This window comes from Octodon degus, unplaced genomic scaffold (assembly GCF_000260255.1).
Source record: "Octodon degus isolate 3935 unplaced genomic scaffold, OctDeg1.0 scaffold00077, whole genome shotgun sequence".
Lineage (NCBI taxonomy): Eukaryota > Metazoa > Chordata > Mammalia > Rodentia > Octodontidae > Octodon > Octodon degus.
The window spans coordinates 6,285,566-6,297,829 of NW_004524653.1; the positions used below are offsets into that span (position 1 = coordinate 6,285,566).

At 48.1% G+C, this 12,264-nt stretch overlaps 1 protein-coding gene across 1 annotated transcript in view; it reads left to right on the forward strand.

The window, feature by feature from the left end:
* The window catches only part of Atp9a (ATPase phospholipid transporting 9A (putative)), a 126,354-nt gene that overhangs the window by 20,540 nt on the left and 93,550 nt on the right, over window positions 1-12,264 (forward strand). Inside the window, exons 2-3 of the mRNA XM_023720691.1 lie at window positions 5,518-5,662; window positions 8,224-8,337. Coding sequence (XP_023576459.1) covers window positions 5,518-5,662; window positions 8,224-8,337 — 259 coding nt within the window. The remainder of the gene's footprint in view (window positions 1-5,517; window positions 5,663-8,223; window positions 8,338-12,264) is intronic.

The following is a 12,264-nucleotide window of genomic DNA, read 5'->3' on the forward strand; positions in this document are numbered from 1 at the left end:
AAAAAAAAAAAGAAAAAGAAATTACCAACAAAGTGAAAAGACAACCCACAAATTTTGAAAAAATCTTAACTAATAAGCACTCACACAAAAGTCTGCTCTGTAGAATTTATAAAGAACTAAAAAACATTAGGGCCCCTAAATTTAAAGACCCAGTCCAGAAATGGGCATCTGAGATGAATACACATTTCTCAGAGGACAAAACTAAAGAAGCAAAAAAATATAAGAAAAAATGCTACCCATCACTAGCCATCCGTGAAATGCAAATTAAAACAACACTGAGATACCATCTCACCCCAGAAAGAATGGCTATCATAAAGAAATCAATCAACAACAACTGTTGGAGAGGCTGTGGGGAAAAAGGAACCCTTCTCCACTGCTGGTGGGAATGTAGACTGGTGTAACCATTATGGAAATCAGTGTGGAGACTCCTTAAGAAACTGGGACTGGAAATCCCATTCAAGCCAGCTATCCACCTACTGGGAATTTTCCCAGAGGAACTGAAAATGTCATATCATAGTGATATATGTGTACCTATGTTTATAGCAGCACATTTTGTGATAGCCAAATCTTGGAAACAACCAAGATGTCTGTCACATGTGGAATGGTTGAAAAAGGAAAAGATGTAGTATTTTTAAACAATGGAGTATTACTCTGCTATAAAGAATGATAAACTAGGGGCTGGGGAGATGGCTCAGTAGAATAAGCACTTGCCTGGCAAGTGCAAGAGCCTGAGTTCAATCCCTGGTTCTGCAGAAAAAAAAGAATGATAAACTTGAAGCATTTATATTTAAATAGATGCCACTTGAAGATATACTCATAAGTAAAATAAACCAGACCCACATGTGTAAATATCATATAGTCTCCCTAGTATAAGAACTCAAAAGAAGAAATACAAATAAAAAGGTATAACACAATTAAAAGGAAAGCGAGAACTTGAGGATTGGACAACGAGGAGAGGGTAAGGAGAAAAGCTGGGGAACAGGACGGGGACAAAGCCATACATTTATATGCAGAGGATGGGCAAGGCAGTGATTCTGAGAAACATCAGCAGGTTTTTGAAACTAGCAGTTAATTGGTAGGATTCTCACCCTGACTAACTATACATGCTGATACCTGTGAACCAAGCAACTGCACTGAAGATAGCAATGTGGAATAGAAGGGTCACGCTTGGAATGCCTGTCATTCTGGTCTTCTAAATACATACTTCTTGGGGCCAGGGAGATGGCTCAGTGGAATAAGTACTTCCCCAGCAAGCACAAGGGCTTGAGTTCAATCCCCAGTTCCGCAAAAAAAAAAAAAACAAAAAAACACAAAAAACCCAAAAAAGCATATTTCTTGTCATGGCATACCAATTATTACCATACTATATCACAAGTAGAAGTTTGTTTGTTTTTTTTTTAAATGGGTGATAAATGAAAGATACAAAAAGAAAGAAAAATGTCACAGGACTGTCCTGCTACAATGCTGTATATGGTTAGATTTCTAAATTTCTGTGTAAAAATATGTAATTGCTTATTCATATTCTTTAAATATTTTTCATTTAAAAATTTTTATCTCCATATTCTGTAGGGACTTAATATTTAACATATCAATACTTGATGGAAAATACCTGTTCCATGTTATGCCTAAGATGTTTGATATTCAGACAGATAGTGAAATTAAACCCAACTGCATATGTTGTAGGGTAATAATAGGCTTTTCCTCTGGAGGGTTTACAACCTAAGTTTGAAGACCAAAAATTAGAGAAATAGAAGGGCTGCAAGGACAGCCAACATTTTGACCATAGCCTTTGAAGGTCAGTAAGGGCTCAGGACATAAGAGAACCTATACTGTAATACCATGTAACTCAATTGTGTCCCAAATTTTCTGATCAAGGAGATTATGGAGTTACAGAGCAACGTGATTGATGACGTAGAGTGTGTCTAAGGAGAGTCATCTGGAGAGAAAACATTCTCTCAGGCTTTCACAGAGAGCAAACTGATCAAGCAATGGCCACGACTCATCCACATGGCTGATGCTGACAAAGGATCTACAAAGTATGGTTCAGGCTACAGGATACCTCCTGAGGGTAATTGACCTTATCAGATACAAAAGTTACATTTCTTGCTTTATCTTAGTCTTAACCATCAAGCAGAAAAGTATAAAAATGTGGTATATAAAGTAAAGCCATATTAATATGCTGAGCTGCGAAAAGTCTCAAGTCAACAACTTCTGTGGATAACCCACTACTATTGTGGACTACTGGACTGTGTTGGATTGTTTTGCTGAATTCATGCACCTATATTATTATTTTTTTCACCTATATTATTTATTTATTTATTTATGTGTGTGTGTGTGTGTGTGTGTGTGTGGCCAGCTCAGCCCACGGGGGTGGGGGCTGGCTGGCATGTGGTGCTGGGGGATCGAACCGCGGTCCCTGTGCTTTGCTAAGCTTGTTCTAAGTAGGTGCTTTAGACCACTTAGCCATCTCACCAGCCCCTCACCTATATTATTTAGATGCCAATGGAATACCTATTTCTGACAGGACTAAACAAAAAAAGGGGATACAAAGGAAGGACCATTTTGTATCTGTATATGCAGAACAGTTAGGATAGATATACAGCTACTTTTGTTTAATTCAATGAGAAGAAAGATTCGTACTAATAGTGTTTGGACAGGATATCTTGTCTGCATCTTTTACTATGGATAACCACTAAGAAGATAACAATGTACAATGTATTAATTATTGAAATTGCCCTATTAATCAATTTTGAAATTGTCTTATTGCTATTTCTCAATAAAATAAAATAAAATTCAGAGGACACTAGACAAGCAGGAGAGGGCCAGGGTTGGCTGGTGGCGTAGCTGTCTCGGGTGGGTGCCAGGCTTGCCCTTGCTCCCGCATGGGCTTGGCGCCTGCCGGCCCCTTGCATTTCCTTCCAGCGCAGCTTGAAAACAGAGCTTTTGTGCACAGTCCTCTGCCATGGCCTTTGCAGCATTTCATTTCATGGGTGATCCCGGTTGGTTTCACCAGTGTCCATCGATAAAGTTCATTTCCGGTCTTTTGCAAGCACAGCACTAGCTGCGCCAGGTACCTTGGTCCTTTGGCACCTGAGTGCAATTGTGGGTTAATAATGAGTCAGTGTCACCAGATACAGAGTATCGTGGATGAGCAATCTCCCTGGTGATACATGGCTGTCTTAATTCGCTTTCATCCTTCGAGGCATAAAATGGTGACAGCGAGCAATAATCACTACAAGAGGAGGAGTCCCTGGTGCTGGAGGGAGGGCTCAGCCACAGCCACAGCCACAGCCACAGGAAGGTCTCTACGCAGGGTCTCCTGCCTGTCACACACCCTGTCCCTCCCTCCCTCCCCTTGTCACATGGCCAGCATGGGTGCAGGAATGGGGAGAGGGTCGGACTGCTGAATCCTCTGCGTGTTTCCTCCACCTTTGAACAACTTAGAAAGTGGCCAGCAGGAGGGCGTGGTGGGCAGTAGTACCTGCCTTCACCTGAGCACAGGTCGCCAGGGCCCAGCTCCCTGGAACAAGGATGCTATTTTTAAGAAAGAGCATTGTGTTTCGTCATGGAAATTTTGAGCCGGCAGCTCACTGGCTGGCTGAGCTCCAGGGCGCTGGGCCGGGCACGGTCCGCTCAGCTCTGTGCCTGGCCATGCGTGGGGAGAGGGAGTATGAGTCAGAGCTGCTCTGGCTGGGTGGTTTGGCTTCTGTTTGCAGCATCTCGGCTGGCCAGCGGGGGGGCCTCAGAGGAGGCTTTGGCTCTGGGCACCTGTGCGCTCCTGAAGGCGAGGCTGCCCTTTGGAGGGCTCCCAGCAGGCTTTGTTCCACCAAGGGCCTCGATGGCCTGGGTTTTCCTTGCTTCCTGCGCCGTGACCTGGAGCAGGGTACCCTGAGTCAGGGTAAACACAGCGGTTGGTCCAGCCCCAGAGCCATCACCGGCTTGCGTGGTCTGTGTGCTGTGGAAAGGGGGGTGGGGAGGAGAGCAGCGCAGGTCTTCCTCTCTGAGTTGTAACACTTAGAAAGCAATCATAGTGCTCACCGAGACGTATTTATTTATTCATTTTTTATTTTTAATCGTATCACTTTTTTTTTGTGCAGAACCGGGGATTGAACTCAGACCCTTGTATTTACCAGGGAAGCGCTTATTTGCCAGGGAAGCTCTTATTCTGAGCCAGCTCCCCAGCTCCCCCCCCCATTTATTTTTATTTTTAATTTTTATCCTTTTTTTTTTTTCCCCGGTGGCCTCAGCTTGCCTTCAGCACTGGTCTGGTTTAGCTTGAGTATCTGGGTATCGAACCACAGCACCCTGAGACTGACTGCTCTGTTACTCAGGCACTTAAACAACTGAGCTAATGGGCAGACTCCCCAATTTTTATCCATTTTTTGGTCATTTGAGGCAGGGTCTCACTAATGCAGTTCAGGCCGGCCTTGAGCTCACTGTGTAGCCCTGCTGGTTTCGAACTCCCAGGGGTGGTCCTGCCTAAGCCTCCTGGGTACTGGGATCCCAGGCATGCACCACCATGCCCCGCTTGCTTTAAGGTTTTACTATGCAGTTTGGGCTGGCTTCGTGCTCACTTTTTGTAGCCCCCAGCTGGTCTCAAACTCGCAGAGATCCTCCAGCCTCAGTCTCTCGAGTGGTGGGATTACAAGCGTGTGCCATGTTCCAGGGCTGCATGCTGGGCGCCTGCGTCCAGGGCTGAGACCACATGGTATGTAGGGCCAGGGATTGAACTCAGGTTCTTGTGCTTGCCAGGTAGGTGCTTATGCCTCTGAGCTATCTCTCTGGCTTCTCCACTTTTTTTTGGCGGAATAAGGGATTGAACTCAGGCCCCTGCACTTGCCAGGGAAGCGCTTATTCCTCTGAGCCATCTCCCTGGCCCCTCTACTTTTATTTTTATTTTTTATGTATTTTTAAATTTTATTTATTTATTTATTTATTTGGTGGTGCCAGGGATCGAACTCAGGACCTTGTGCTTGCCATGCAAGCACTTATTCCACTGAGCTATCTCCCCAGCTCCTCTACTTTTATTTTTAAAGGAAATCTACTTTTTTCTTTTTTCTTTTTTTTTTTTTTTTTGTATTTTAGGGAAGGGTTAGCAGGGTGTTCAGGGTCTTACTACTAGACCGGACTCTTAGTGATCTGCCTGTTTACAGCCTCTCAAGAGCTGGGATTACAGGTGTGCGCCACCATGCCCAGTCTCAATTGCCATCTCAGTGTGTCCTGGGGTGGGGCCAGCACGGCAGGCCCTGGGATCAAACCCCAGGCTCTTGCACCTGCTTGCAGGCCAGAAGATCTACTTTTGAGTTACTTAAATGGGGTTTGGGAACAAAGCATTTTTTATTTGGACTACTACTTCTTAGCAGCCTGTGCTGTTTTTTCATCTCCCTGAAGGACTGAGTTTGCCTGATACAGCCTTCACATGAGGGTTGGGCCTGGCTGGGCGGGCTGGGCGTGGCTGGAATGGGGCGTGGCCTGGGGATGTGGGCGTGGTCTTGATGTGCTGTCCCTTCTTCACAGGTGCTGCGAGTGGCTGAGATGCTGTGGTGGTGGGGAGCCCAGACCCCGCACTGTCTGGTTGGGGCACCCCGAAAAGAGGGACCAGAGGTACCCTCGAAATGTCATCAACAACCAGAAATACAATTTCTTCACCTTTCTTCCGGGGGTGAGTATAGTGTCCACGTTCTTTCCTTTTTGTTTTTCAGCACTGGAGATGGAAGCCAGGTCCTCATACACTAGACAAGAGCTCTGCCTCTGAGCTACATCCCGCCTTTTTTATTTTATGTTGAGACAGTCTCGCTAAGTTGCCCAGACTAGCCTCGAACTTGAAATCCTCCTGCCTCGGCCTTCTGAGTTTCGGGAATGGTAGCACCCCGCTTCCTGCCACCGGTGCGTGGGTTAGTGCCATCTTATCAGACTGAAGCCCCTGTGCCAGCCTTGAGGCCCAGTGTCTTCTCTGGGTCACCTTAGCCACCGAGTGCTGGTCTCCTGGCCCAGGCCTCTGGAGGAGGCTCTCTATGGGGCTCTGATACCCACGACCCCACGTTTACTTGGTGCAGTGAGCCTGGGATTGAGCAAGGTGTTCTGAGGTCAAGCATTACCAGCAAAGCACTGAAAAAGGGCAGCAGCAGCAGCAGCAGCAGCAGCAGCAGCAGCAGCAGCAGCAGCAGCAGCAGCAGCAGCAGCAGGGCTTTAGGTCTTTGCTCCCTGACCTTGTGGAGCCTGTGCCCAGCGTGGAACTGGGAAACAAAAGCACTGTGGGGGATAAAAGCCAATTCTCCTGTCAAGAGGGAACTGTTTTTTTTTGATGTGGGGATTAAACTTTAGGAACTTGCATTTGCCCAGTGGGCACTTAAGCTGCTGAGCTATCTCCCCAGCCTTTTTTTTTTTTTTGAGACAGGGTTGACTATAGTCTAGGCTCGCCTTGAACTTACCATGTAGCCCAGGCTGGCCTTGGGCTCCACATGATTCTCCTGCCTCAGCCTTCTGAGTGCTGGGATTACAGGTGTGCGCCACCACAGGCGGCCCGAAAAGGAAATTTCCATTTCCATTTTTTTGTAAGTATTTCTGGAGTCATAAGATGTCCACGTCAGTTTACATAGTCTGTAGACACTCAGTAGACCTTTCCTCGGAACTGTGTGCACACTCCTACACACCTGCATGCTCACACACTCACACGCATGTGCTCACACACACACACACACACACTCTCTGTGTCGTGCATGGCCCCCAGTGCTCAGCAGTTGATCCTGGAAGGAGCCGCGTGAGCCCCAGTGTGGTGGTGGTGGGGAAGCACGCCATGGCCGATGCTGAGCCGTCGTGCAGGCGCAGATGCAGGTTAGTGCCGTGCCGTGTCCACTGTGTGTCTGGAGGAGGTTTTGACCATACTCACTGTCGACTACCACAAACCACATCCGTCTTAGGACCCTGGAGTCAAGAAAAGCGTGCTCTGCAGAGCACCTGGTGCACATGCGGCCCCTCCTCCATCCCCGGCTTGCCAGTGTTACTGGGCAGCAGCAGCAGTGGTGCCCAGCTGGCCGGCGTGGTGGGGGCAGGGACAGAGTGACTCACATCTGCCCTGACCTCGAAAACTGAGAGCCGCGTCCTCTGGCTGTCCTCTGCCGCGGCGGGTCACAGGCTCTGTCACCGCCGGGAGCTCCAGCCGTGGCAGTGGGGAACCTGTGGCTCGCCTGCCACAGCCGGCTGTTTGTATCTTGAAAGCTCTGAAGTGTTCCCGCCGCTGCTCTGAGTTTTATTTTATGGAGCTGAAATCACATGGGTACAACTTTATCTTGAGTTTTTTGCAGATTTTTTTTTTTTGGGGGGGGCAGAACCAGGGATTGAACTCAGGGCCTTGCGCTTACCAGGCAAACACTTATTCTACTGAGCCATCTCCCCAACCCCCTATCTTGAGTTCTTTGATTCAACGTTACAGCATGAGCCCTTCTCACTAAAACTGCTTCCTAAGAATGTATTGTTTCAGCAGTAAGAAACAAGCAGATGCAGGTGACGTTCCGTGCCTGCCACTCGCAGTTGGTTATTCCTCCTGATCCCTGCCCAGTCAAAACTGTTTGCAACTTAGAGCTTACAGTTTGCCTGTATGTATCGCTTGTGGTTTGTGGTAACTGACAGCGACCGCGGCCAAAACCACCTCCAAACACATCCAAAGGACTTCTTGCAAATGACATGTTTATTGCATACGTGTGTTTTCCTGAGTAGCACATGGGAGTAGCTGTGGGTGGTGGCGAAGAGCCTGTTGCCCCGATACCCTGAGAGGCTGAGGCAGGAGGATCCTTAAGCATTTAGCAAGAGACCCTGTCTCAAAATAAAAAACTGATGAAGGACCGCAGGTATAGCTCAGTGCGAAGGCCCTAGGTTCAGTCCCCAGTAGAAAGTGGATTGGGAGGGACGGAAGGAAGGAAGGCAAGGAATTGTTTGGGCTTTGTGTGAACAGTAGTGTATAAGTTCTTTTCTTCTTTTTTTTTTGAGAGAAGGTCTCATTGTGTAGTTCAGGTGGGTCTTGCTCCCCAGGATATTCCAGGCTGGCCCTGACCTCGGAAGGTCCTCCTGCCTCAGCCTCCTGAGTGCTGGGTTACAGGTGTGCGCTCCCACACCTGGCTTTGCGGTGTATTCTCCTGTAAAGTGTTTTCAGTGTCGCTCTGCTGTGCCTGGCTACCCCGTGCCTCAGGCAAGCCCTCAGTAGCTCTTCTGCTGTGTGCCTTGCAGGTGCTGTTCAACCAGTTCAAGTACTTCTTCAATCTCTACTTCCTGCTTCTCGCCTGCTCCCAGTTCGTCCCCGAGATGCGGCTTGGTGCCCTCTATACCTACTGGGTCCCCCTGGTGAGTAGGGTGGCATTGGTGGTTGGTTTGTTCAGAGCTGGGTGGTGGCCTTCTCAGGAAGACAGCAGCCTCAGGCCAACAGCAGGGAGGCCGCTGGATTTTATTTGTTTATATTTGAGAGAACATCTCTACTGCTTTGTAGTTCAGGTTGGCCTTGAACTCACTACAAGGTGCAGGCTGGCCTCAAACTCACTGTGTTCCTCCTGTCTCCACCGTCCAAGCGCTGTGATTATAGGAGTGTGCCAGGACGGCCCGCTAAGCCCTCCTGAAAGAAACAAAGCCAAACTTGTTTTTTTAGCAGGTGACAGGATCTGGTGCAGAAGTTCGTTCGTTCGTTCTTTTCTTTTCTTTTCTTTTCTTTTCTTTTCTTTCCAGTACTGGGGATCTTACGCTTGCCAGGCGGGCACTTATGCCCCTGAGCTATCTCCCTGGCCCTTTTGAGCCAGGGTCTCACTGTCCGTTCAGTCTGTCCTTGAGCTCACTTTGTAGCCCAGGCAGGTCTTTTTTTAAAATTTTTTTACAGATTTATTTGTTTATTTATTTTGCTGGCTCAGCCTGCCTTCAGGGCGCAGCTGGTGGGATAAGGGTGCTGGGGATCAAACCATAGTCCCCTGCGCCTGCCTAAGCTTGCCTAAGCAGGCACTTTAGACCATTGAACTATCTGGCCGGCCCGCCCAGGTGGGTCTTGAACTCAAGAAGAACCTTTTGCTTCAGCCTCCCGAGCCCTAGGATTACAGGCGTGCGCCATCAAGCCTGGCCCGTGCAGAAGTTCTGATGATGTGAGGGGGCCAGGTGTCGTGGCACTGTGGGCCGCGGCCACGCACCGTGCCAGCCCTGTCCTTAGATACACAGTGCTGAGAAGGAGCTGGAGTGCCTTTCTGTTGCATAAGCAACTAAGCTGCTTTTGGAATGCAGCGCAGTTTCTTTTTTCCTTTAAGAGGGGCAGGATGCTGGGGACCAGAGAGGACTCTGTCCAAGCTTCCTTCTCTGGAGTAACAGACTCCTCTGCCCAGTGGCACTGCTCACCCTTGTGTGCCTCGCTGCAGAATGTGGGTGTCAGGAAGCCACGGGGCATGTGCACACTCAGCTGCGGAGGAAGCTGGGCTGGTGGGAGAGGCCTCGGGCGGATGCCTGCTCGTGTCCCACCCAGAGGCGGGCAGGTGCTGCTCCCTTCTGGCAGGGCAAACCTCATCAGGTATTGGCAGGCCCCCGTGTTAGAAACTTGTTTTTTTTTGGTACTGGGCATTGGACTCAGGACTCTGTGCTTGCCAGGCAAGCGCTTATACTACTGAGCCATCTCCCCGGCTCCCTAGAAACTTGTTTAACATAGAACATCCTATAAGGTTGTTATTTACCCAGCTGCTTACTATATTCTTTTTTTAATTTTAATTTTAATTAATTTATTTATTTGGTACAGGGTCTCACTATCTAGTTCAGATTCACAGTGATCCTCCTGTCACAGTGATCCTCCTGTCACAGTGATCCTCCTGTCACAGTGATCCTCCCCAATGTTGGGATTACGGGTGTGCGCCACCACACCCACTTTTGGGGCTAGCCTGGTGCACCCGGGATCAAGGGCTGGCACAGCATGCAGTACCAGGGATGGAACTTGGAACCTTGTGTTTGCCGTGCAGGTGCTTAGACCACTGAGCTATCTCCTTAGCCCCTGCTCACAATATTCTTTATTTTTTTCAGAACCAGGGATTGAACTCAGACCCTTGCTCTTGCCAGGCAAGGTGCTCACTATATTCTGATGTAAAGGAAAATCTTATTTTTAGAAAGTTAACCTACAACATACATAAAATGTCATTTGCCACACTGCCTTTTATTGGTTGGCTTTTAAAAGCGTAGTTGTGGGGCTGGTGAGATAGTTTAATGGTCTAAAGTGCCTGCTTAGGTAAGCTTCGGCAAGCACAGGGATTGTGGTTCGATTCCCAGCATCACATGTTGTGTCAGCCCCACCCCCAGGTCAGGCTGAGCCAGCCACCAAAAAAAAAAAAAGTATAGTTGTGCTGGGCATGGTGGTGTGTGGCTGTAATCCCAGCACTTGGGGAGGCTGAGGCAGGAGGATCACTGTGAGTTCAAGGCCAGCCTGAACTGCATAGCAAGACCCTGTCTGAAAAAGGAAAGAAGTGTAGTTATTTGCAAGGTCCCTTGCAGGGCCCCTGGTTCTGTGGTAGAGAACCACCTTGGCATTTTCTGGGCTCTGGGTTGTACCCCTGGTACACCCTCCCCTAAAGGCTACCGTATTCATGACTCAGGAAGCAAAAATATGTCCAGTGAAAAAAGATCTCTTCTCCTTACCCTGAGTGCTGTTATTTGTGCTTTTGTTTTTGCCTACAGTTCCTTTATGAACAAATGAACAGAATGATGAAAAAATATTTAGGTCTTTTCTGCTTTTTAGAAAAACAGGTAGCAAGGTTCTGAGTCATTGTCTCAGTAGCATCGTTCTGAGTCGTTATGTTCTCTCTCATTTCCAAGAGCGCTCTCTCTTGGTTGTTAAATGTGAACCGCTTGTCTGAAGATGAGGAAGCAGCACAATGGTCCCCGACGGTCGGGGTTCCAGTCCTTTCCCTGGCGGAGGGTGAGCAAGCTCCTGTTCCTTCACCCCGGGGCCCTGTGGGGTTGTGGCCCCCTCTGTGGGGATGCCCTAGACCAGTGTAGTGACCCTTTTAGACTGAGTGCTCAACCGCAACTGAAAAGCCCCTTTCTGTCCCTGAGTGTCAGCACCGCGGTTCACCCTGAATATGCCGTGCTCTTGGCCGGCTACGCGTGCCTTCTGCGGTAGGCGTGCGTGGCTTCGCCGCCACTGCCCGGATGCGCCTCTCAAGTCTCGTGCCTTGGGCTCACCTCATAACAGGACCCTGCCACTCCTTTTCCACCTTCACAGTGGGTGGTTGTTCTTTTTTTTTTTTTTTTTGTCATTTTGAGACAGGGTCTCACTATCTATACAATTCAGGCTGGCCTTGAGCTCCCTTTGTAGCCCAGGCAGGTCTGAAACTCCCAATGATCCTCCTGCCTCAGCCTCCCAAGTGCTGGGATTACAGGTGTGTGCTACCATGCCTGGCTCTGTTTTGTTTAAAAAACTGGAAAAACACACCAAAGGGGAATAAAAATCACAGGTCCACCCAGTAACCTGAGATACCCCTTTTGTGCCTCTGGTGTGTCCCCTTCTCGTCCTTTTTTATACATGTATTTGTTTATATACACTGTAACAGGCACACAGGAAGATATTTTATTTCATTTTGTTATTTATTTTTGGTACCAGGAATGGAGCTCCTGATCTCGTGCTTGCCGGGTAGATGCTATGCTGCTGAGTTATCTCCCCAGCCCTGGTTTTATTTTATTTATTTATTTTTTGCGGAACCGGGGATTGAACTCAGGCCCTTGCGCTTGCCAGGGAAGCACTTATTCTACTGAGCCATCTCCCCAGCCCCTTGCAGAAGCTTCTTCATTTGACATGAATCCCGTTTGTTGATTCTTGTGCAGTGGAGGCTCTGTTGGAAGTCCTTGCCTATGTCCTTAAGGTTTTTACCTATGTTGTCTTCCAGCAGATTGTGTTTGTTTTAATATTTAATTCTTCAATACATTTTGATGTTACTTTAGTGTATAGTGAGAGGTCTGGGTCTAGATTCAGTCTCCCCCATTTGGACAGCCAGCTTCCCCAGCACCATTTGTTACAGAGGGCATGTTTTTGGCTTATTTGCCAGAGATCTTGGGGTACAGATTACTGAATGTGTCTGGGGTTATTTCTGTATCCCCTGTTCTATCCCATTGAGCCACATGACTGTTTTGTGCTAGTACCATGCTGTTTTGTTTTGTTTTACATCACTCTAGCTTTATAATGTAGCTTGAAATTCAGAATTGGGATGCCTCCTGCCTTGCTCTTGTTATCCTGGATTGTTTTCCCTGTTCTGGCTGCTTCTG